General features: G+C 39.2%; 2 protein-coding genes across 2 annotated transcripts in view; one reads left to right on the top strand and one right to left on the bottom strand.

Annotated features, from left to right (window-relative positions):
- The window catches only part of LOC124265001 (endothelin-converting enzyme 1-like), a 92,339-nt gene extending 85,551 nt beyond the window's left edge, over window positions 1-6,788 (bottom strand). The window contains exons 1-3 of the mRNA XM_046699779.1: window positions 6,706-6,788; window positions 4,510-4,637; window positions 1,489-1,709 (exon numbers count right to left, since the gene is read on the bottom strand). The gene's annotated coding sequence lies outside the window, so the exon portion shown is untranslated. The remainder of the gene's footprint in view (window positions 1-1,488; window positions 1,710-4,509; window positions 4,638-6,705) is intronic.
- A 6,270-nt stretch (window positions 6,789-13,058) lies between these two features.
- On the top strand, window positions 13,059-27,244 carry LOC124264998. The gene is made up of 5 exons (XM_046699775.1): window positions 13,059-13,177; window positions 23,081-23,382; window positions 26,561-26,623; window positions 26,999-27,060; window positions 27,167-27,244. Exons 1-5 carry the CDS (start codon window positions 13,131-13,133, stop codon window positions 27,242-27,244), a joined length of 552 nt encoding a protein of 183 aa, XP_046555731.1. The 5' UTR covers window positions 13,059-13,130.
- The last annotated feature ends 289 nt before the right edge of the window (window positions 27,245-27,533 follow it).

The following is a 27,533-nucleotide window of genomic DNA, read 5'->3' as shown; positions in this document are numbered from 1 at the left end:
GTGGCCCCACATTTGCTTGCATTAGTCAAGTTGGATCTAAGTCGATGTGACACATGTTCTGATTGGACTGACTGACTGATTGAGGTTGGTTTTACGCCGCTTTTAGCAATATTCCAGCAACATCATGGCTGGGGACACCAGAAATGGGCTTCACACATTGTACCCATGTGGGGATTCGAACCCGGGTCTTCGGCGTGACGAGCCAACGCTTTAACCATTAGGCTACCCCACCGCCCTTCTTCTGATTGGACAGGAAGAAGGGAGATAATTCGTGTTGTGATATTTTGCCACTAAGGGATTTTTGAGAACCAGGAAATATGGCCGTATTAGAACAGAGGTTCGTAGGAAGATGACAAGTAACCTCTGTGGGAAGAGAATGCTGATGAGGATGAAATAGCTGGTACTTTTGCCACCACATGCGACACAGTTACTAAGTAGTGCTGACTTAGTGTGCTAGCTAGCAAGTTATTAGGAGGTTTTGAATTTCATGGGTAGTCAATATTACTTGTGTAACACAGCTGTGACAGGTTAAACAGAAATTACAACTAATCAATGTGCAGTGTTACAGTCACTCAAACAATATAAGTTGTTCACTGGTCACGAAGGGGGCATGGGCTGATGTACAGTGTACAGCAAACATCGAGGGTGCATCAACCCATGGGCCCCGAGGGACCAGTGAAGAACGTATTTATCTTACCGAACACCTTAATGTTAATTTTGAATGTTAATGTCACAGGCTCATGGGCAGGCATCTATTCCACCAATGTGTGTTATATATTTCTTTCAATATTGTTTACATTTGTGTCAGTGAAAACAAGCTATGTAATCATTTTGAGTGGCAAAAGTATGAAGATAGAGGCTCTTAGTTGCCACATGAGGCATGTTTTCATTTAAAAGTATTACAATGACAAAAACCCTATAGAATATCAGTAGACACTCAAAGTTTGACAAACGCATAGTCTCTGAATATATATAATTTTGATTGTAACAAATAGAAAAGGAGCCTCAAGGAGACCAGAGATTCAGAACCTGAGGAAATCTAGTTTTGCTTCATTTAGGTCTTTAGCACTGCAGAGAGGGCTTGGCAGTAGGGAAAATAATGTGGTTCAGGGACTGTGAGACAGACTATGAAAAGTTTGTATATGTAGGGATAATAATATTTTGTTCATAGATATAAAAAGCAAAGGACAGAGAAAATTCAGTGACGGTTGTCAGCTGAAAAAAATTCCACTGGAGTAAAAGTGAAAACTTTTGTGAAAGTCAATGACATTAGGTGTTTGTGGAAAGGGTGTCCAGCCGTACCATTGGTCAACACATGTACAATGTACATAACCCTGCTTTCTCAGGGCTTCCGTCGACTATTCTTGAAATACTATAAGCCAACTTCTGCAAACAAAATATGTTTCATTTCATTCAAAATCTTCTAAAACGCATGTGAAACCATGCAAGTGATAAAACCAAGTTATATGAAATGGAAAGTTGACTTACAAATATAATCTTCATCCATGGAGCCCCACGACCCTTCATCGTCTGAGTCACCATCTGATGCGGAGTCCCGACACTCTGGAACAAGACGCTGTTTGCTTCCGTTTCTCTCCCTCGCCATCACGCTGTTGAAAGACTTGGAATCCTGATCACGAATTAGTCGGTCTCTGCGCGAGGACATGTTATGTCGTTGCCTCGTCAGACTTCCGTGGTGTTGCATTCACCTAAAACAGAATACGTGAAAAAAATGTGAAGCATGACAGATTATATATTTGTTCTTCTTTTCTTGTCCAGAAAGAGTTTCGTGCATGCATGCGTGTGTTTTTGTCTCTCAATCCCCTAATTCCAACTGTATGAAGGCCCCTCTTCCTCTCTCTTTCTCTCAAGGTCAAATGGGGTCACCAGTGTTGGGTTCAAGATTACCACACTTTCGCTTGTCCCAGCTTGCATTTCAGCTGATTAATAGCTCCAGTCCAGTGAGATACACAGTAAAGTTCCGGGTTACAATTGATCTTCAGTAACACATGCTTGTCACAAGAGGTGACTCTTGTCGCAAGGGTGATAGGGTGGTCAGGCTCGTTGACTTGGTTGACACATATCATCGTATCCCAATTGCGTAGATCGATACTCATGCTGTTGATCACTGGATTGTCTGGTCCAGACTCGATTATTTACAGGCCTCCATCATAGAGCTGGAGTATTGCTTAAGAGTTTTATATGTCAGTTGATTGGTCACAGCGACTAAACAACCAAGCAATCGATCATGTTTTCCCATAATCGAACACAACAATTCTGGAACACTTTTTGCATTAACAATATTTTTCACAAGGTTGGTTTTGTCTGTTACATTTCATGAGCACTACAAGCTCATTCCAAGTCAAGATTGAATTTATCTTAAAGACCCCAAGAAATTTATGTTCCTAACATACTAGTCATCCTTTAAAGATGTGAAATTTGCACACACAAAAATCACCAAAGAACTACATGGTTTTTTTTCCTTATGTTTTTGTGCAAACAAAAATAACCAGGAAAATTTCATAAATAAAGCAAACCATTATTTTCTATGATTGATTGGTTGTAATGAACCAATCATCAATTATGAGATTTTAACCAATTCCGAACAGTATCAGCCATTCATTTGTAATATATTATTGCAATTATCATTCAATCATGTATTGTGATACGCATATATACTGGACAAAATAAGTTAGGGATATTGGTGTCTTTATGAATGATATTTTATTAGTGTGTCAATGAATTAATAGATCATTATTCATAAGTTCAAAATTTACATATATCCCTAACTATTTTTGTCCAGTATATATTACATGTGTTCTTTCCTCTGTAACTGGTTCTGAACTTTATGCCATGTTCTGTATAACGCAGGGGGTCAGCCATGGACCCCAAGGCACCGTTATTCAATAAACTTTCTGGACGATGGATAATCTGTATTTTGTTGTATGCTGATATGTATTATGTTGTATGCTGATATTCGACAATGGCCACATTACATTCAGGAAGCTGGTGGCATACAACATAAGGGAAGTTGCTGCTGCTACTCCAGTAGGCCACATGAGAGAAAACCTCCATATTTGTGGATTGTGATTCTACATCAACAAATAGCATGTTTTGTGTCAATTTTCATACGATTTGGTTGGTTGGTTGGTTGGTTGGTTGTTTAACGTAATCTGTCTCACAGTCCCTGAACCACATTAATTTCCCTAATGCCAAGTCCTCTCTGCAGTGCTAAAGCCCTAAATAAAGCAAGTCTAGATTTCCTCAGGTTGAGGAATCTCTGGTCTCCCTGGGGCTCCTTTTCAATTATGTTACTATCAAAATTATATATATTCAGAGACTAAGCATTAGTCTATGTGTTACGCTGCACTCAGCAATATTCCAGCTATATGGCGGAGGTCTGCAAATAATCAAGTGATGAGAAACAGCAGTGATAAGATAACAAGGGAAGCCAATAGATAGTTAGTAATGACTATACACAAATAGAAGCCAGGAATTAATCCAGGCATAAATAGTTCTGTAGGAATAAAATACTAATTACATGAATATTTATGTATTTTAGTTTATTGTCAACTTTAGGGGAACTTACTCGTGAACACAATTACAGTTCGTTCAGCAGATGGGTATCAGCTTTCATATTATATATTTTAATAATTTTGGTATTGTAGGTCACTATTTTAAAGGGAAAAAGGGGGAAAAGCTTTTTGTGTGCTACCATTGTATCAATTTGTGTATTTTGTGAACAAGCGTTTTGCCGACTGGAAGCACCAGTGGTGCGATTCCACCAGCGTCAGATGATGCAAAGCTCCGTGCAGCAGTTATGACTAGTTGGTTGGTTGTAATACGTAAAATAACACTTCTATCACCAACACAGCACAGCTTCTCACATGACCATACCAAGCTGTTGAACAACATTCCTACAACCTAAGGAGCATAGACAAGTGATAATGTTATACAGTGTTGGAAATACGGCCTGACAGGGAAAGGATCCTTGTCCAAGCCCTCATACTACCATCTAAATTTTTCAGTTCAGAATTTCCCAATTTCAAATACCATGGCAACAAAATTCAAGCAACAGGCCCTATTAATTATCAGTCAGAGACGTAACGTGTATCGAGACGGTCTATCGTCTCTTGTGCGTGAGACGGGTGCACTCCACTGTACTAACTGAAGCGCTTGACCCTAATTAATTCAATCACCGTGGAAGAAACTTGACTGGGTGAAAACACAGCGCGGGATGATTAAAGCGTCCTGTATAATCCCCAAGCATGGTGGTTACTTGACAGTCGTGAATAAACAGGTTTCTTGGGAAAGCAGAAACACCATGCCCAGGGCCGGTTGCATTTGAAAAAGTGCATGATTTATTTCAGTGGAATGTCATGGCTAATTTTAGAAATGTTAATGTATTCATCTTCGCAGTAAGTTCTGGAACATTTTGAAACTAATATGACCCTACTGCCAGTTATCAGTCACATCATCATGTCTACATCTACATCCTCAAGTACTCACCTTACACAGCCATTTGTTGGGATAACTTGTCACATGAACGTGTGGGCATTTGCTGCTCTGTCCATGCACATGTCAATACTTCAGCCCCGCACAGCTACGTTCTCACACTGACTTCATTTCACATTTATCTGCAAAATCAATCCAATCTATACACATATGTGTCTGCACTATGTGTCTAACAAAACATGCTACAGGTTTATCAACGTGTTAGCCAAGGGAGACAACTCGGATGATATTGATTTTCACAGTGGTCACAGATGTTGCAGAATGAGACGTTTATCTTTATTAACTGCATGTGTTATTTGACATTTATGTATTCATTACCTTTAAGATCAAATAACGAATAACAGAAAAGATAAAAGTTTCTCTTTTATTAAAAAATGCAAGGTTTTTTTTCAAAAATTGACTTGCATCTGGTGCAAGTTAGACTAATAACTAGGTTGTACTTTGTAGTATTGGGTTGCACCAGTGCAAGTAACAAAGCACTAAATCGAACCCTGTAAGGCTAAATTAATTTTCTTTGTTATCAGCCCGTAAACAATATTTTGAGTATCCGCACCATCTTGGGGTGAGTGGCATTACACATTCATTGTCCAGTTGCAAATAATCCAGATGGAATGAACACAAGATCCTATTCCACAGAAAGGTTTGTATTTTGTTTGAAATGTGCTACATAAATATTCAGGTGGGCCCTTTGGACAATGAGTAGAATACCTTTGATCCATTTTCTGACAGTAGCCCTTTTCATTTCACCTTAAACTGGATGATAAATATTTTGGATTAAGAAACGTTTGCTTCCTTTTCATTTGAAACTGACAGCATCCTGTCACTGTCTCACTCACGAGGTTATTTCAATTTTCATGAAGCATATTTTCATTTTACCAGGAACTTAATTGTGCTTAACTTCAAATACTATGCATTCCATAGCATTGGACAGCTTTTCCACTTACACAAACACACTGCACATGAACAGTGCTAGTGCTCAAATAGTTAAGAAGAAACTAAAAAGGAAAAATACAAAGTGTAACCAGTTGCACTTTATCAGGCACAGCTTTTAGACTTCAGTGAGTACCCCATGTAGGGTCAACATTGCACTGCCAGCAAAGAAGCTAAACTAATGATGTAATTGGCCAACACACTGCCGTCTGACCTTTGCTGCATTTACACATACATGTAGTTAGACTTAGTGCTCGTTTCCTAATTGATCAGCACCCAAATGTTTACATATATGAGAAGATGCAGAAGCCATATCCTCCAGAACTTCATAAACATTCTATGGAATTTCCTCAAACTACACTAGATTAATACTGTTTAAAAGAACTATAATTTACCCAACTCACAATTATCTACTAACGATTGTAGTGGGGTATTTGACTGGAACACTGGCCGGCCATAAGAATCATGAAGAGGTGTCTCATTGAGGGATTGAGTTTAGTTTTACGTCTCTTTTAGCAATATTCCAGCAATATCACGGCAGGGGACACCAGAAATGGGCATCACACATAGTACCCATGTAGGTAATCGAACCCGGGTCTTCAGTGTGACGAGCGAAAGCTTTAACCACTAGGCTACCCAACTGCCCGTGCCTCAATGAGAAAGGGCACCTAACTCTAAAGACCATAAATGTGCAAGAGAACTTGGAGCTCATAAATCTATAAGGGGAGTCACTGGCTGAACACCACTTATGAGATTAAAGTCTCTGAAAAATTGATATAAACAAATAACTTCATTTAAATGGAAAAGAGATCCAGTGAGATGGGAGATTCAGAACCCAAAGAAATCAAGACTTGCTTCATTAAGGGGTTTTAACGTAAAGACTGGGCTGGGCAGAAGGGAAAATAACATGGTTCAGGGACTGTGGGACTGGCTTACCCCTTATCACAACTTATGAGATCGAAGAGCAAGCGAGTTCAGTGAAGAGAGCGATAGACAGACGGCAGCCGGAGCCCGTAATTATAAGCTGTCACTGGTAACACCACCACTAAACATTGTTGTACACCCAGTTCTACCCGCGATATCCGACATAAAGCAACGTTTCAGATCGGTATGACTGATGTCATAAAAATTTCCTGAACACATTCAGTTATTTGACCCACTAAAGATACAGAAGGACATTCGGTTAAAAGTTGATGAAATCTTGAAAATGTTCTAGTCCTAATGTCAGCGAGCAAATTCACTGTTAAGCTGAAAAAATACCTGTGAAAGTGTTCCAAAGTTTTTAACCGTCTCCCTTCCTAGTTGTTTACGTTTATTAAGGGGAGGTCACTCGCATTTTCACCGTTTATTTTCTCTTTCCGTGATGGTAATATTTAAAAGGCAGATTCGAATCCAAGCACGGATTGAAGATTATTCTCTTGGTGCGTATATCAATTTTAAAACATGGGAATTTGAGCTCTACACGGCGAGAGGTTTCTGACATGGATAAAATATGAATTAAATCTGAAAGAAATTAATATAGAAAGATACTCAATGATATTTTGTTGTACAGCAGGATCCCGTACCATAAAGCAATCTTAGCGCTAAGACGATCGGAACACCGATTACGACAGTCGTACCACTAGTGGCCCATCGTAATATGAGAAAAGTATAGTAGAATGTGTAAAATCACTGTAATGTGAAAACCCCACTGCAATTTGTACGTGTAAAAGCCCATTGTACATCACCCTTTGACCTACTGAACAGTGAACAGCGCACGTTAAAAATCTCTAAGCAGCAGCTATTGGTATTTCTCAGGCGCCCAGACTCTTTTCTTGTGAGAAATGTTGCATTAACACATTATCGTCACGAAACCACGAGTCGTGCCAGAGTCGTGCCAAAAGTATTCGGCGCTTGACGTAATTTCCATAGACTTACAAGTTATTTCAGTGTAGCATAAATAATTTTCATGAAGTGAGTTTAGGATGGATCATTGTAAAATTTGACAGCCAAATTTGAAATCATCTCTGCTCTGCGCACATAATATCAGTTCAATTTTCAACTATTTAACTAATGACATCACATTTATCAACTTACGTACGTATGGTGCCACAATGCACAATCCCATAGGCCGCCATGTTAAAGGAGTTCTCGGCACTGTACACATGTTGATTAAAATGTTGCCATTCGATAAATAAGCAACGGAAAATTAAACAGAAATTATGTGATTGTAGGTAAAATGATTCCTCACAAATGTGCAAAATTTGACTTTGATCTTACGAAAATTAAATTCATGAAAATTATTTATGCTACACTAAATTAACATGTAAGTCTATGGAACTTACGTAAAGTGCCGAATACTTCTGGCACGACTCTGTAGGTCTAACATCAAAAACAGGTACATTGTAATGTGATACACCCGGCCTTATCACGTACCCGTACTGTATCTTGACCATGTTATCGTAACGAAACCACGCGAAGCGTAGTAAAATATCTCCTCTTCCCTCTGAACACGAGAAGGGTGAGTGAGTGAGTTTACTTTTACGCCACAGTCAGCAATATTCCAGCTATATGGCGGGAACACGAGAAGGGGTGAGTTGGCAGACAAGATTGCCGAGGGACACGTTTGTTTCCCAGACCAGAAGGAATAATACAAAATAGTGTCCAGCTCAAGTCTAGAATCACTGTCCAAGTCCAGATTACCTGAACTTTGAAATTAAAAACTGTTCAGGGGCTCCTTTCACGAGCGCTATATATATATATAATTTCAATGTGACAGACAAAAATATAGGCCTCCAAATGTAGCTCTACATAACATCAAATCAAGTACTATGATATACCAGGCCTTATCACCCATACTGCACATCTTGACCATGTTGAACACCAGGACCCAGTTGTATCAAACTTTGATGAAACATAAGGTGCCATTAAATGTTCATTTAAGGTTTGAATGTCACTTTGTGTGTTTGCACTGAAAAATGAACGATGTCAAAGCGTTGTTCAAACTCGTGTGAACTAGCGAGTTTACGAGTTTGTACGACCTTGAAATTTAGATCACATGACCCCTCTCTCCAACCAACGTTCGGGAATCTGTGTAAACTTCAAAGCACGAAATTATTAACTAATGTATCGCTAAATTCTGTTGTACTAACGTTTTAATGACGTCGTGTTGTCATTAGCGCGTCATTAACTGAAGGTTCTTGGGTATCATTAGAGCGTCATTAACTTCCTGGAAAAGTGTACGTTGCGCAAGAATTTCGTTTGCGCAGCATTGGATCTACCTACACCTGTACAATTACACAGAAATGTAGAATATTAATTGCCTATATCATAGTGTAAACTCAAGTGCAAATACTTAGGCTGTTTGAAAAAGAGTCACTGCTATATGTTATCCCGAATTTTGCTATGCGTTAAAAACAGTAAATGTCTCCGCTATTTATCGTGCAATGATAAAGGTACTATGCTACTATATTTTTAATTTGGCATCTTTACGGAAAGTGCAAACGGACAAAATACTACTGATATCTGAACGACATAAGTATGGATTACATTGGTTTGTGTGCTTATGTATAACGTTATACACTCAATCTTAAAAAATGACTCGCAATTTGTGTTGAAAATGGATTTTCCTCTATGACGTCACATGACTACAAAAGTTCATACGCTTATAAAGATAAGGGGGTATCACTCTGCTATGCTTAACAATTAGTCATTGTAACTCAGATCACTTTGAGAGAATTTGCTGTGGATAAGGATGCTATATATCCGTGATGACTTGTTCACGGTATTATCGAAAACAATGATAGTGAAAAAGTTATGACAAATGCGCACCTGGCCAATGATTATACGTCATTGTTTTGTTTATAAAACAACATAAACAAATTCATTGAACAAGACAATTCCTTTATGAATGTATGCATATACATTTCATTTAAATCATTGTTATCTATTTTGTCAGTTTTACTTAAGTTTAAAATTATTAGTAATGAAATTATTTTCATGAAACATATCTGAACAATATGCAAATTATACATTAATACTAAAAGTGTAATCCGCAGGACAGTGTGACTGTGTTTACTCTTATTCAACCGACCTTCACCTCAAATATGTACAACAATGTTGACGTATGGCATCACTATCGATGACCGATTTCTCATGAAATTCGTGGATAGACCTATGGGTGCCCACGATTTTGCGAGGGTACCTTTGTCCATAAATGTATGATGTAAGTAATCAGAAATATTCTGACTATTGCTTTTATTGCAAAAGCCAGAAATGCCGATAATTGCCTATGTCGTTCTCCGTGATTTTGCGTCTGGCATGGCGTCACGCTGCACAGAACTTTCGTATGAAAGACTACTGTATTTTATTACACACGTGGTCAACGTATGGGTAGTTGCATACTAATCTCGTACGTCACACGAGTGTCGTATCGCGTTGACCTGTGTCGTAACGACTTGACCTGAGATTCCAACGATTTGATTGGATAACCGATGACCTCTCAATTAGGTCACATACTGACGTAACTATTTTTTCATTCATAACAAACACGTGAATTCATTCATTCTACCACTTAAATGCATTGTGGGAATGTAAACATTGCGAACGTTGCCGTGTCGCTGTTTAATTGTGAGTCGAACTGAGACATTATATCCGTCGAAAAACATAAACGCAATGTTTCCACCAGTGATGTTAGCCGAATGAAGCAACTGCAAACCAAGAAACGGGGTGCTACTGAGTAGTTTACTGTAGGAGGCTGTACGAGGCGATGACAACTGACATGCATCGTGACGTCGGTTACCAAGGCAGTGACGTCATTACAGTCTGACGTCATTCAAATATTGTACTACAGTACAAAACTCTTCCGCAACCTCTTAATGAAACCGGTTTCGGTTTGAAACCATAACAATATAAAAAATACGCTTTTTCGTCAATTTAATGCATGTAAGACGTGGGTAATAAATAAAATACCACACTCGGTCTCATTACATACGAATTATACGAAAATCGTGACCTTCCTATGTTATCTGACCTCGCTTTCGCTCGGTCAGATACCATAGGAAGGACACTCGTTTCGTATAATTCGTATGTAATGAGACCTCGTGTAGTATTCTCTATGTATCCGTTTTAATTTTCTAGTTCTTGCTACGATACTCTTTCCGTGCATATTCTAAAACTATTGAGCTCATGCATGCTACGAGCAGACAAACTGATTTCTACAAAATGGAAAATGCTGCACAGTATAAAATCTGATTTTTGCTTTGTTTACATTTCTAGCAAGCGCTGTGGTATGAGCACAACGTTCCGTTTTCACACTCAAAATATGTTTCGTTTTTGTCAAGACACTTGGTTTTAGTCTATTTGCAGAACGACACTATCGAACATTACCATTACCCTATAGACGCCCCGATATGAACCCCAGCATCTATGGGACTGTCTTGGACGCCAAGTTCGAGCTAGAGATCCGCCCGTTCACAATCTGCAGGAATTAACGGAGGCGCACCCCGAGGAATGGCAGAGAACTCCGATGCTGACAATTCGATGCCAAATTGCTAGCATGAGGAAGAAATTGGCAGATGTTATCATTTCGACGGGTGGCTACACGGCGCACTGACGTAGTCGATAGTGGTGGTTCACTCACATCAGTCATTACTTGGGAGCTGCGTTACAGATTGGTGGAGTAGTCATGGCGACTATTTTTTCCGGCATTGTATATATATCAATATATTGGCGAGACTCTCAGGCCCATCAACACCCGTGTGGCTGAACACAAGTCGTCAGTATGTAAACAAAATGATAAGTCGGCTATATCGGAGCACAAGGCAAATAACTTAAATAAATTATGTAATCACGTGGAATGACATCAGGGTGCTTTCGAGCAATAACAACGACTGGCCTCGGAGGAAACTATATGAGGCTGTGGAAATATGAAGGCATAAACCGGCAATGAATCGTGATCAAGGTGTTTACCTTGACCTATTGATTAACTTTTGATGAACTTTTGATAAATGTGAAGCCTATTATCAATTCATTTTGAAAAGCCTACAATTAATTTTGAAAAGCCTACTATCAAGTAATTATTGTGTAATTCGCAATCATTGTGCATGAACAATTCAGGTTCAGCTCTATTATCTAGCATGAATTAATCATCATTATGTAATTTTAAAACGTACAAACATCGCACACACCATTGTATTGTTACGTCGTCAGCAGTGGTGACGTCATCCAAATCATAATGTGACGTAAAGTCCTAATGACGACACAAATAAGCAGTTCCTGATGCTACCATGGGAGACAGCCGAAACGGCCGGCTGATGACATTTCACTGCTGACGCCCTCGGTTCCAAATGTATTCCCGTGCTTCAAATACTCAATAACACCCGGAAATTGGCCAACACATGATGTTTATCTCCTAAGTGTACATCTCTGAACACGGTACTGCCATTAGACCTGCATTCCACCGATGTAATAGCGTTGTGACGTCATCAAGTCTATGACGTCATAGCATTGTTCAAAATCTACTGTCAAAAAGAATACTACTGTCGAGGTCTCATTACATACGAATTATACGAATGAGTGTCCTTCCATGGTATCTGACCGAGCGAAAGCGAGGTCAGATAACATAGGAAGGTCACGAGTTTCGTATAATTCGTATGTAATGAGACCGAGTGTGGTATTTTATTTATTACCCACGTCTTACATGCATTAAATTGACAAAATAACGTAGTTTTGTTAATATTTTGGTTTCAAACCGAAACCGGTTTCATAAAGAGGTTGCGGAAGAGTTTTGTACTGTAGTACAATATTTGCATGACGTCACTGTAATGACGTCACTGCCTTGGTAACCGACGTCACGATGCATGTCAGTTGTCTTCGCCTCGTACAGCCTCCTACAGTAAACTACTCCGTCGCACCCGTTTCTTGGTTTGCAGTTGCTTCATTCGGCTAACATCACTGGTGGAAACATTGCGTTTACGTTTTTCGACGGGTATAATGTCTCAGTTCGACTCACAATAAAACAGCGACACGGCAACGTTCGCGATGTTTACATTCCCACAATGCATTTAGTTGTAGAATGAATGGATCCACGTGTTTGTTATGAATGAAAAAGTAGTTCCGTCACAACATGACCTAACTGAGAGGTCATCGGTTATCCAATCAAATCGTTAGAATCTCAGGTCAAGTCGTTACGACACAGGTCAACGCGATACGACACACGTGTGACGTACGAGATTAGTATGCAACTCCCATACGTTGACCACGTGGGTAATAAAAAACGATATCTCCTGTGAGATATCGTTTGAACTCACACAAGCAATATCTCCAGTGGAACACAGTTTTGGATGATAAATGATCTTACTGAAAACGTACCAACGTACTGTGCGTGCACACAACTGATCTTAGCCGAAACGTACATGGTAAAATATACCGGGGATGCTTAACTTTTTTTCGAGGTGTTCAGTCACTCAGCAGCAAGTTTAGTAAGTTGAGTGGATAACTGGTTTAACGTTATTTGAAAAGGGAAGCGTCAGCCGTCATCAAACATTCATAAACAGAATTCAATGGTTATACGTCAGCGAGTTGTAATGCTTGGAAACCTCCAATAATCCGCTCCAGCTGGAATCAAAGCAAGTTGTCTGGATGTATCGGAACTAGGACTCGGATATCATTCTGTTCTTACAGCAGGTTCGAGCGGCAGCCGAGGTATGGCACTCCAAGCTTCAATGCTGACACCTCTTCTTCAAGCTGTGAGGTAGGGAACCAGAGTATATACTTGATATATACTTGTCAGAATGACGTAACGACTATACAAATATATTTTACAGACTCATGTTGTTGTCGAAGAAGAAATGAATAGATTATCCCTGGAAAGGGTTATCGTCACAGTCACATTTCTTAACTTCAACGCAGATGATACTCACATCGACTAAGCTTCAAATATGTAGAATATGCTTACACCTACTTAAAGGATACCTACATATACGTAAAGATATGTACATTTGCTTAAAGAATACCTTCATATACTTAGACGATACTAACGTCTACTTAAAGGGTACTTCCATGTACGTAGTATGTAAATTTACGTTTACTTTTATGATACCTATATATATGTAGAACATACGTCTACTTAAAGGGTCCTTTCATATACGTAACTAGTATGCACTTACGTGTATGTAAAGGATACCTTCATATGTGTAGAAGATACTTACGTCTACTTAAAGGATACTTTCATATAAGTATTATGTACTTTCGTTTACTTAAAGGATACCTTCATATACGTAGAAGATACTTACGTTTACGTAAAGGATACCTTCATATGTGTAGAAAATACTTACGTTTACGTAAAGGGTAGTTTCATACACGTAGTATGTACTTACGTTTACTTAAAGAATACCTTCATATATGTAGAAGATACTTACGTCTACTTAAAGGATACCTTCATATACGTAGAAGATACTTTACGTCTACTTAAAGGATACCTTCATATGTGTAGAAGATACTTACGTCTACTTAACGGATACCTTCATATACGTAGAAGATACTTACGTTTACGTAAAGGATACCTTCATATGTGTAGAAAATACTTACGTTTATGTAAAGGGTAGTTTCATACACGTAGTATGTACTTACGTTTACTTAAAGGATACCTTCATATGTGTAGAAGATACTTACGTCTACTCTTAAAGGACACCTTCATATACGTAGAAGATACTTACGTTTACGTAAAGGATACCTTCATATGTGTAGAAAATACTTTACGTCTACTTAAAAGGATACCTTCATACACGTAGTATGTACTTACGTTTACGTAAAGGATACCTTCATATGTGTAGAAGATAATTTACGTCTACTTAAAGGATACCTTCATACGTAGAAGATACTTACGTTTACGTAAAGGATACCTTCATATGTGTAGAAAATACTTACGTTTACGTAAAGGGTAGTTTCATACACGTAGTATGTACTTACGTTTACTTAAAGGATACCTTCATATATGTAGAAGATACTTCTACGTCTACTTAAAGGACACCTTCATATACGTAGAAGATACTTACGTCTACTTAAAAGGATACCTTCATATACGTAGAAGATACTTACGTTTACGTAAAGGATACCTTCATATGTGTAGAAAATACTTACGTCTACTTAAAGGATACCTTCATACACGTAGTATGTACTTACGTTTACGTAAAGGATACCTTCATATGTGTAGAAGATACTTACGTCTACTAAAGGATACCTTCATATACGTAGAAGATACTTACGTTTACGTAAAGGATACCTTCATACGTGTAGAAAATACTTACGTTTACGTAAAGGGTAGTTTCATACACGTAGTATGTACTTACGTTTACTTAAAGGATACCTTCATATGTGTAGAAGATACTTTCGTCTACTTAAAGGACACCTTCATATACGTAGAAGATACTTACGTCTACTTAAAGGATACCTTCATATACGTAGAAGATACTTACGTTTACGTAAATGATACCTTCATATGTGTAGAAAATACTTACGTCTACTTAAAGGATACCTTCATACACGCAGTATGTACTTACGTTTACGTAAAGGATACCTTCATATGTGTAGAAGATACTTACGTCTACTTAAAGGATACCTTCATATACGTAGAAGATACTTACGTTTACGTAAAGGATACCTTCATATGTGTAGAAAATACATACGTTTACGTAAAGGGTAGTTTCATACACGTAGTATGTAATTACGTTTACTTAAAGAATACCTTCATATATGTAGAAAATACTTACGTCTACTTAAAGGACACCTTCATATACGTAGAAGATACTTACGTCTACTTAAAGGATACCTTCATATACGTAGAAGATACTTACGTTTACGTAAAGGATACCTTCATATGTGTAGAAAATACTTACGTCTACTTAAAGGATACCTTCATACACGTAGTATGTACTTACGTTTACGTAAAGGATACCTTCATATGTGTAGAAGATACTTACGTCTACTTAAAGGATACCTTCATATACGTAGAAGATAATTACGTTTACGTAAAGGATACCTTCATATGTGTAGAAAATACTTACGTTTACGTAAAGGGTAGTTTCATACACGTAGTATGTACTTACGTTTACTTAAAGAATACCTTCATATATGTAGAAGATACTTTCGTCTGCTTAAAGGGTACTTTCATAAAACTAGACGATACTAACGTCTACGTGAAAGATACTCTCAAACCCGTAAAAATACTAACATCTATTTAATGGACATTTTTATATGCGTAAAAGATACTTTCGTTTACTAAAAGGATGCTTTCACATACGTAGCAGGCTAGCTATTCTCCAAACGTTCTTAACACATTGGCTACGATCAAAGTTAAGAATTCTTAGGTCTACGAACGTTTCGAGAATAGGGGCCTTGATTGTTATATCTACGTGGATGATTCTTTTATCTATGTAGGGCGGTGGGGTAACCCTAGCGTCAGCTCGTCACGCCGAACGTCCGGTTTCGATTCCCCACATGGGTACAATGTGTGAAGCCCAATTCTTATGCCGTGATATTGCTGGAATATTGCTAAAAGCGACGTAAAGCCACACTCACTCACTTATCTATGGCGGGGATATGTTCATGGCAGCGTGCGAAATAGTTTCCAAATATTGCTAGCCAGTCGGGCTAGCTATGCTTGAAAGTTACTAGCCCACAAAATAATTCACTAGCCAGAAATTTAAACTAAGCAGAATATTACAAAAGTAGATGAGAATATGGTATTGTCCGCATGACACAGGTTTCATCACTAAGCTGCTAATATGGTAATATTTTTTTCAGACCATAATCTTGCATGATTTAAAAGTGTATTATAACTTAACAAGTCGGAGAGAGTGATATATTTACAAAATGACCCCATTCAAATTCACTAGCAATGACTGTGGAGATTTACTGGCCCGGCTGGATTTTTACTAGCCACGGGTAGCGGGCCAGTGACTATTTCGAACACTGGTTCGTGGTCGCAGAAGTTACTTCCTCATCTACATTGCATCGTGCACATCGCTCCACAGACCGTGATATCCCAGTGGGATATAGTTTATAGCAACGGTTGATACAGTTTTTTACAAATAAATATAATTACATAGTAATCCTTTGATCAAATACAATATTAATGTTCGGAATCATGTTGGTCGTGAACTTTCATTTGGACTTTTCTGCATTTCCACAACGTACTGAAATAATTTCAAATTGTCAACCAATTACATAAAAACAGAAACAAATTCATTTAACAAAACTTTAACGTAATTTTATTTAAATGAAAAGCTACTTTATTTAATGTCCAGAGCGTACCTCCCGAATGGCCTCGCAGGACAAGCATGGGTTGTTGGAAACCAATTGTGAAGCGGATCAGCGGGGGTTCTTTGAACTTGTACATCTGTACAAGGTGTAGCTTTATCAGATGCTGTCATTCTGTGTCCTGTTATTAGCATGGGACTGGTGTTACGAGGTCCTGTGAACAGAGCTCAGGTCACAAATCAATTGAAGTTAAGCAACGTTGAGCGCGGAGAAGCCATGGGTGACCGAGTTTGGCAGCTTGATTCCTGAGAGTTTCTAGGACTTCTGCCCTGTCCCACAGCGAAGTACATGTGATACATGTGGTCTCACCTTAGGAAAGTGAGTTTATTAAAAATTGCCTCTGTTCACCCAGCAGAAAATGGGTACCCGGTGGGATAAAGTCATGTGACTGTAACCCTCTATAGCGATTAACACTCAGCTTGGGTTATCTGGGGATATAATAATCAGATTTGTGTCCATGCAATCCAGATGGACGGCGAATGTGTCCCGAAAGTTGGTACTCGAGTTTGAATCTGTTCATTCCGATTATGAATTCGGTAAAACATCACCAGATCCGGTGTGTAGAAAAGACTTTGATATTAAAATATAATTACAGAATCATTAATTCCAACAATAGTTTGTAGTACAATCATTATGTTTCAAGTATTGACTTAACGAATACTGAATGGCTTCCAAAACGATATAAATATTTGACATTATGCTTTCATTGATACCAGTCATGGTCATATTGGAAAACTCTTTCAATGTTTTATTCACTGAACGGGGCAAAACATAGTCATACCTCGATGTAACTATATTTATCACGTTATCTGGATGTCACAAATTGGTACTGTTTTCTGAATGTCATCTATTGAAAAAAGATAATATTGGTTCAAAAGAAATGTTAAGAAATGGATCTCTATAATATTCCGTGAAAGCGTTTCATACATAATTGAAATATACATCAAGGATGTTGTATTAAAGTCATAGACGTCATACGAAGTCAATTAATATCAAAATGGCTTTTGTATATGGGCGTAAAGATTTGATGTATTACATTCATTGAAGTAACCATATCATCCATTGGGACATCTTTCACAATCAGTGTGACGCCCATTTTCTTGTGTCCCCCGCCGTGATATTGCTGGAATATTGCTAAAAGCGGCGTAAAACTGAAACTCACTCACTCACTCTTTCACAATCATGAAGTACATTGAAGTAATGATCGTTACAATTTGTACAGCTTGTTCAGCTTGACCTGAGCTACTCTACATATGCATGACCCGGGAGGTCAAATGGCACAGACGGCAGGTCGAGTTAACGTCATTAAATAGGGGAGCAGAGAATGTTATTAATGTTGCGTTCGTGCAAAACATGCATACATGGATTCGTTACAAAACTTGTCCCGGAAAACAACACTTCTGAAAAAAACAATCATTTCATATTTTAATTGAATTGTTTATACAGTCATATTTTGGTTTACTAACTTTACAACGTACAGACGTCAGTTACTTTCACAATCCGATTCACTCTCGCTATCACTCCACACCCAGTTCAATTATCACTTTTTCTATTTCATGTTCAACTGCAATATTTCTGTCCCAGTAGTTAGGACACTGCTGACGATTTCTCGACACTGAGATGTCAAACGGCGACAAAGGTGCACCTTCACAATAATAGACACGGTCACGCAAAAACATTAGTATTCACTTGAGCAGGTCAAAGCTGAACAAGCTGTAGGTTTCCATTAGTGATGTTTCAGAATATAAAAAGACGTTTAAGATTTCCCTATTGCAAATTTTTGGGATAAACGAGACCTTAAAACGTGACATTAATTTTCAACTCGCTTTATTTCACAATCCTGGTCAGCGGCTTTTTTAAGTAATGATTGATACAATTTGTAGGGTTGCGGTTCGAGAAATGGTTTGAGGCAGAAAATATAGTACGATAGAAATTGACAACACGAGTCTGTTACTAATTTTAGGGATCAGCGAGCTCAAGTTCAGCAGACATTTAAAGTACCCCGTACTTCCTCTAAGAAGTGTCCGGACGCTTATTTTTTCATCGGACTTCCAGACACGGCGCTTATTGGAGTCCCGGCATTGTTTTGCGTACTGGGTGTAATTACCGTAATTGTTAGTGAGCTGTTTACCGAAGGTTTGAAGCACTGTGAGAAATAGCCACTGGCCCGCTTGCCCGTGGCTAGTAAAACCCAGTCAGGCCAGTAAATCTCCACAGTCACAGGCCCGACTGGCTAGTGATTTTTCATTGGGTCATTTTGTAAATATATCATTCTCTTCGACTTGTTAAGTTATAACACACTTTCAAACCATGCAAGACTCTGGCCTGATAAAAATGTTCACCATATTAGCAGCTTAATCATGAAACCCGTGTCATGCCGACTTGTAGAATCTACTTTTTTGTAATCTTTTGCTTAATTTCTACAATCAAATTTTTGGGCTAGTGAATAATCTTGTCGGCTAGTAACTTTCAGGGCATAGCTAGCCCAACTGGCTAGCAAACTGGTTCGAAGTTTTATTTTTCTCCACTTCCACCAACGGTGATACATGAGTGAACTGGAACTTGTATACATATACAGATGGCATTGGAGAGATATAATTGAAGCAGGATAATGTACAATACGAGACACATACATATTTATATATAAAAGGGTCCCATTAGAGAATGAAACAAACATTTAATTACATGTATTTATATCTAAACTTCTATTGATACATTTAATTAATTTTGTCAAATCTTTAGCATTTTAGCTTTCTTTGAACAAAGTAATCTTTTAAGTGTATAAAGGTTGGGCCAGGTATTGACATACTGAGGTATGTACAGCTGCCGCTGTTGGTGAAGAGCTTGGTACCTTAACGGGTAGTGAAACTCATCACCAACAGCGAGTTACATAATTTACATAAACGATCATATCTAGGAGTATTTGTCCACCGGCCAGTCTTGGTTACTAGTTCTAAATTTAAGAATAGGCAATGTAAATTGCTTTTGGCATAAACAGGTATGGTTCAAAAGATAAATCATGTTTATAATATTTATAATAAAATCCCTTAGAACTTTGTACTAGAGAACTTCTCAATTTTGCAAATTTTCGTCTCCCGGCCCTTTTTAGGGGAAATACGGTAATTACTGATACGACCAACGCGTGTATGTTGACAGTGGGACTAGTTCAGAATTACACGTTGACAAAGACGAAGGAATACGTTGAGTTCAAATTTCTTTAACTGGTTATACATGGAAACAGGTTATTAGTGAGTGATTATAACTTTACTATTATGGGACAAGTCGACCAAGCAAGGCTACTCTATCCACGGTCGTACATACAGGTGCAATCGGAATACCAGACTGCCTGACAGTATAGATATCATATAATGATAGAAACTGCACTGTTCAAAACCGGTCACGGCGAGGTAGAAGACAGCGTGTTTATTGTTGGAGAAATGAACGTTTTGCCCCTAACTGTATTCGACAGGTCGACAGATTCGGTGGAGACGGTGTCATGGTGTGGGGTGAGATATACAGCACTCAAAGATCTGATTTAGTGGTGGTTCAGGGGAATTTGACAGCAAATCTGTTCATCAACGAAGTCCTTACACGTCACATGCTCCCGATTATGGACCGACAGAGGGAGTTGTTCCAGCACGACAACACCACTTCACATACAGCACGCGTCACGGTCCGCTACCTTGCCAGTTCTAGCGCCAATGTCTTGCCATGGCCTTCTCGATCACCAGATCTAAACCCGATAGAATACCTATGGGATGAACACGATCGACGTGTACGTCAACGTCAAAACACGCCTCAGACACTTCCACAACTGGTCATCGCATTGCAGGAAGAGTGGGGAAGAATTCCGCAAGAGCGACTTCGTCGACCTATCCAGTCTGTGCCAAGACGGTGCCGAGCAGTAATTGCTGCGGTCTTGTGGACTCAAGTATACAGAAACACAACAATAAAGGCTGCTGTTGTTTGGGCGAACTCTTTGTTTATAGACGTGTGAATGTTCACCTTTTTACCATTGAAATTACATGATATAACTGTTTCTTAACTAACGCAAAAACTTATTCTAAAATGGCTTATATATTAAATGTGTTTCTGTTTTTGAAGAGTGCAATTAAGGTTATAAATGACATCATAAAGAAAGTAGATTTCTTGTTACAATTTGATTTTAGGTTCAAAAATAGATTGATTGAGTTTTGCACATTTTTAGGGACAAACGAGAGGAAAAAAACATGAATTTGGTTCTACATATACTACTGAAATAAATGTATTATTTGATGATATGTAATTTTAATCCCACAAGATATTTACATGATTTGTGGTGTTTTCCTTAATCACTGTTTAACTGTTGACAGGATAATCTCGAAATCTGTATGATTTGACACTAGGCATCGTGACACGCCCTTGAAGAGACGTGGTGTCAAAAGTCAGTTCACATATTCAGTATCGTGTGTGTCCACCGTTTAGCGTTGTTGCAGGCTAAGACGATTGAAGGAAGCTTGGGGAATGTTGTACCATGTGTGAACCAACGCTTGTCCCAATTCAGGTTACGTCAGTGGTTGATTCTGAGCTTGACATAAACGTCGCTCCATTTCACCCGAAACATGCTCAATAGGGAACGGGTCCGGAGAAAGGCTGACCAGAAAGGGCTGACCAGAGGAGTACCATAATGTTCAGCTGTCTCAGGAATCTGTCACATCACGAGCGACATGTTGATAGGCATTAACTTGCTGAAGTGTAAAGTCGTGTCTCTGTCCTCGAATGAACGGCTGCACATGCCCAATGTGCTCGACATTCATGCTATCCCACTGGCCCGGGTCTAGTAAAATGTTGACAGGACCAGTTACAACTTTGATAGTGCTATCCCGACGGTCTAGTAGATATTTAAGGTTGTCAATATAATTGTACATGTTTTGAGCTTTCAAATAATAAATGAATGAATGAAAAAAGCAAAACGAGTGAACACGGCAACGTGTGAAAGTTTAGCATATGTCTAAATGCGATATGTTCCGAATGTAACAAAAAAAATCCTAGATTTTCCGAGTGCTTCAATTTTAAAATGCATCGTTTCTTGGCAAATGTGGCACCGCCACCCAAAACGCAAAAACTAAAGAGGACAAGCTCCAGCAACAACGGACATAAGATGAAAAGAAGACAGCCTACTTTCCAACAAAATGGGTGGCGGAATTCCCCTGGTTGGAATATCACGTTATGAAAGGGGTGGGGAAATGTATTGCAAACTTTGTCGTAAGGTTGATGCAACGGGTCGTTTGTGACATGGTGCACAACCATGAAAACAGATACTATTAAGTCACAAGTATCAACAATGCACCAAAACCTAACCGAAAAGAAAAGGCGAACAAAACTGAAACCTGGATCAACACCAGCAGAAATAATCGCTGATTTCGATGAATGTCCAAGTCTGGAACCGGCTTTTGAACTTATATGTCGAGTGGCCAACACTCTTGCGACGAATGCCAGACCATACAGGCAATTTTGGTTAAGTGTATTTGCAATTGTCTGATCATTGATCACTTTTTTTGCATCTATAACCTAAATATTTCCAGTTTATCGCTTTGACACAAGGAATAGTAAAAGTTTGCAACGCTCATTTTGATTGGCTCATTTTAAAAGTATCATCTAATGAAATCGCTCGTCTCGAAATACGAGTGCGATGAGAATCTCTCTCTCTCTCTCTCTCTCTCTCTCTATCTATCTATCTATCTCTCTATCTATCTCTACTGCAGAACTCTTTTCATGAAATCTAAACTAACATATCTAAGTCTATGGAAATTATGTCACTATTGACTAGGCTTTTAAAAGTTTTGAAATCAGTAAAATATCCAAAACTCTTTTCGGAACTTTCTGATTAAATAAAGTCTTATGAGGAGAGAGTGGGCGAATGTCAAGTCCTGCATCCCTGTATTGCAGACTGCTCAGATTGTCATTGACAATGACAAGTTGAGTCCAACCATGAGATGTGATGCCCCGGACATTCCTGAAACTGATTGGATGTAAGCCAAGAATGGTCCGAGCAGTCAAACTGGCAGTCAGGATTCGATTCCTTAGATGGGTCAGCCGAATGTGATTGTCTTGCTGACGTGACGTCACGCGTGGACGGCCGGTCCGAGGCAGATCTATCGTGTTCCCATTATGTTCTAAACGTCTCCATAGAGATGAGATCGTGTTTCGATGGACACTAAAATGTCTGCCCACTTCATTTAGGCCATTCCAGTTTCAAGCACACTCCCGGCGCTGAGACGCTTTTTCAAATAACTTTTATTTTATGCAACTGTGTTGTGCACAGTTACTTAGTATATGTTCCCGTGTTCATTTTCAGAATAGCACTCCTTTTTGGACATCTGGGAGTCAGTGGTCTGGATTTGGGCCGCATATTCAAAGCCACCTACAGTCGTGGCCACAGACCTGACGTCAACGTGACGTCAATCATGATGACGTGTCCCGTGTCACGTACACTCCACTGTGAACGGCTGTGCACGATGACGTCAGGATGCATGTCGTTCTACTACAACCCCCTCCAGGGAACCTGTCAGTTTTACAGTGATGCTGCAAGGTGCCCCGCTGACAAAACTCACCAGAATGGGTCCAAGCATACCGACCTGTATTTCTACAGAAGGGAAGGTAGGAAGGTGGTGTCTAAACGATTAGGACTATGCAGAGTGAGTGAGTGAGTGAGTGCGTGCGTGAGTGAGTGAGTGAGTGTGTGAGTGTGAGTGAGTGAGTGAGTGAGTGAGTGAGTGAGTGAGTGAGTGAGTGAGTGAGTGAGTTCCAACCTGTACCACTACATAACGGCGGGTATGAGGAAGGTATATGCAGAGTGAGTAAGTGAGTAAGTTGGCATTTTCGCCGTTTTGAACGCTATCACAGCTAAATGTGCGAGGATAACCCTATGTGACGATATTGAAGACTTTTGCTACTTTAGTGAAGCCCTCGAGAGATGAGACATACAATCGGGGCGAGCCGGGGTTCGAACCCACGATAAAAGGCTTTGGGTGTGCCAAGGGAGGCAACACTGCACAACTAACCTTTGGCGATTGGGCCATCTTTACCCCAAATAGATGCAGAAAAGTAAACGTAAAGATTACTGAGTAGTTATTCCGATACCCTTTTCATAAGTCTGTGATTGGCGTGTGAACATGGCAGCACTAATCTTGTTTTGTTGTTGTGATAATTGAATTTGAAAGCGTTCTCGCCGGAGAACCGGGTTCGATTCCCCACTTGGTTACAATGTCTCCCCCGCCGTGATGCTGCATTAATATTGCTAAATGCGGCGTAAACCCACTCACTCACTCAACTAATTCTTATGAAACAGAAATAAAGATGTCAAGGAATGTAACGATGGACTACTTCAGGAATGGATCGGTAAACACACACTAACCCCTGAAAACAGATCCATTGTTATTGCAATCTCATATTACCCGTATGTGTGAAGCCCATTTCTGGTGTCCCCCGCCGTGATGTTGCTGGAATATTGCTGAAAGCGGCGTAAAACCAAACTGTCAGTCAGTCAGTCAAATTACCCGTTGTTGATTTCCATCTGCCAGTTTGCTTCGCCCTTCAAGTCACAAACAAGCCTCAATCTTGGGTTGGCTATACCAACGTGAGTACCAGTCTCGTTGATTCACTGAGTTGTTTGCGAGATATTCAACGTTGAAAAACTGACCGACGCGAAACTGAGAGAACTCAAAATCATTTTGATTGAAAGGGTGTGTTCATGTCCATTAAAACTGGTGGTGGGTTTGATTTCTTTGAGCTACGTTTTAAAAGTTGGGAAGTAAAATAATAACAATTCTCTTTGGATGACAACTTCATCTATTTCGTGATTGCAACGTTTTGAAACAGATGCTTGTACAGGTATAAAGCAGAAATGATAACGGTACAATATAAAGAGGATACTGAACGACCTTTCGTGTAATACCATTTATTTCGTACGTTTGATACTAAATCTTTCACGAGTAAATGGTATTTCACGGAAACGAGTTTAGTATTCTGTTTATTATTCTTCAACATAAATTGATAGAAACTGCCTACAGTCTGGTGACTCTCAGACGCCATAGGTGTCAAGCAAGGTCTCCATCAGACGCCATAACTGTAAACCATTATGACGTCATATGTCTAGCGGTATTACACTGGTGTAATATTGACGTAAAAGTATTACACTATAAGTTTTCAACGTGGTCAACGTATGGGTAGGTGCATGCTAATCTCGTACGTCACACGAGTGTCGTATCGCGTTGACCTGTGTCGTAACGACTTGACCTGAGATTCTAACGATTTGATTGGATAATCGATGGCCTCTCAGTTAGGTCAATCTCCTACCCAGAGTTCCATGCGGCAAGCCAGCATAGTATCTCTGCCACAGGCCAGAAAAATGTGACGATTCGTCACATCTTGCAATGTCCATTCAATATAATGTACAGATTTCTTTTCACTTTTATATTTTTGACGAGTCTACACATCTAACTAAACATCTTTAATAAAATGGTTTAGTTTCACTGAGAAATATCCAAAAACATGTAACACTATTTCGATTTGCGTAGCGATCCTTTTGTTTACATAGGTTGTACGGCTCCACGTGCTGTCATCGAAGCTGATGGAGAGCAAACGATGAAGCCAGTTTGATATCTAAATATGTAGTCATAGACCTAACTGTCGCAGTTGTGGAAGAATATATATGTAACAATGTAAACCATTATGAAGAGAGCGCCGATAAGCTTTCGTGAGTCCAGTCTCTTCTTATTATGAATATGCGCGTTTGATTACAAACTAGAGAAAAGTCCGGTCACGTGATATGCAAATTAGCCTGTGGCAGTGATGTTATGTTAAGTCATCGCTGTGCCGGAGTGTGGCGGTTACCGTGGCAGTGGGTAATATTTGTTTCCAGTTGTCACCCTCCTGGGAGGGTGACACGGAAACTTAAACCGTCATTGACCAATGAAATTAAAGTATTTTACATGAAGGTAAGATAATGCAGTATCTTCCAAGGGAGAGTAATAAATAGAGGATATTTGTTGATATGTTCACGAGTGGCGCAACTTTGTCAGACCACGGGATGAAATATACATGTTATTTAACAACATTAACAAAATATTCTATTTATTATATTTTGATCATTGTTTATAAATGATCGAGACATCCGACGAGGTAACTCTTTAATCAGAAAGTAGTTCCAGGCAAAAGTGATATTCTACTCAATGAAATAACATGTTATTCTACTCAGTGAAAATACCATTTTATTTTCACCAAAATTTACAGTATTTCACCCTTAAGAATATAATAATGTGTTTTGCTGAACAAATGTGCATGAATAAAATGGATTATAAAGAAATTATTACACTCGAGCGAGTGTGTCATATGACGAAACGAGTGTGAAATGTATACAAAATTTCACACTCGTTACGTATAAGTCGTATGCCACACTTGCTCGTATAATAATCTCTGTATATTTGATTTGGTCGTATACGGCTCAAATTTCGCCTATGCGGCGTAAAATCTCACTCACTCGACTGTTTCGACACGTCGCATTCACATATTAACTCAGTTAAAAGAAGTTGTTATCCATAAAATTTGTCTTCCTAGATACAAATCGTCTCCCTTGTCTTTCCTCTCATATCAACGTTTGATTGGGTAGTGCAATCAATGTGATCAAGGGCGGGTAATTTGCGATGACGAGACCCACGGAAGTAGGCCCGCAGGTTGGTGTACGTTCACCGAAAATGTCAACCTCTAAGGTATCGAAGACTGGAATTCATAAGCAGTGCTAAGTTCCCCTGATTTGACCACGGCGTCTCTTTTGCAGGTGGTCAGAAGGCTCAGCAAAGAAGATGGACACGGTTGCTCTACGGTCCAATATGGTCCAAAGGTGGGCCTAAATTCTTTGAACTGTCTCTACACCGCAAAAAATTAAAAACATATCCTTACCTTCGAAATGCCAGTAAAATTACTTGCATAACCCTCTTGCCAAAATCAAGACGGCTTCTGGTGTCCATGATGGAACCGGTTGGGATTTGGAACGTTCCTCTTGATAGAACGGGCCAATGGAAACTTGTGATTAATGCCCCGGCAAAACACATGGCTGTGGATGAAGACCAGGGTCTTCTTATCTTCATAGATTACTTCGGTGGTTTTCTGAGAAAGCTGTATTTGGAATGCCCGCGTCTCGAAGACGTCATCAAACGGCGGTGTCGTGAGCTTGCTGTTTTCGCAAACCACCAGCTGATATGCACATGTGTTTCAGAAAGACTTATGGTAGTGAGCTACTATGGCTCAACGAAGAGGATAGTCGCCGTTGGAGACGATGTACGTCTTGCATCAAATGCTGCTCCTGCTGACGTGCTTTATTTCTACGCGTCCGGGTATCTCAGGCAAATATCGTTGACACATAATGCTTTTGTGAATATTACAGCTCTGGAAAAATGTCCGCGAGGAATTATTTCCGGTGGTCAAAATAAAGTCTATCTGTTCTTTCGTGAAAGAGCCATAATGCTTACTGTATCGCAAACCATCATCATCGGGATGAAAACAATTATTGGGATGAAAACAATTATTGTAGAAACCAACTTTATATATGTGTTCCTTCTTCTGTGAATCACTGGTTCCTTTTAAAGTGTTGCCGTCTCTTTTGAATTGCTTTTGGCTAAAGGAATTTTAACTAAAAGTAGGTCACAGGAAAAACAGATAAAGGGACAGAAAAATTTAACTTATTGGATATCGTTGGAATGTTGACTAAGAATAAATAATCCAAGCATCAGAATTAGTTGTTTTATATTTGC

Source organism: Haliotis rubra, unplaced genomic scaffold (genome assembly GCF_003918875.1).
Source record: "Haliotis rubra isolate DU_JTF1 unplaced genomic scaffold, ASM391887v1 Scf955, whole genome shotgun sequence".
NCBI lineage: Eukaryota > Metazoa > Mollusca > Gastropoda > Lepetellida > Haliotidae > Haliotis > Haliotis rubra.
This window is presented reverse-complemented; position numbering and strand designations above follow the sequence as displayed.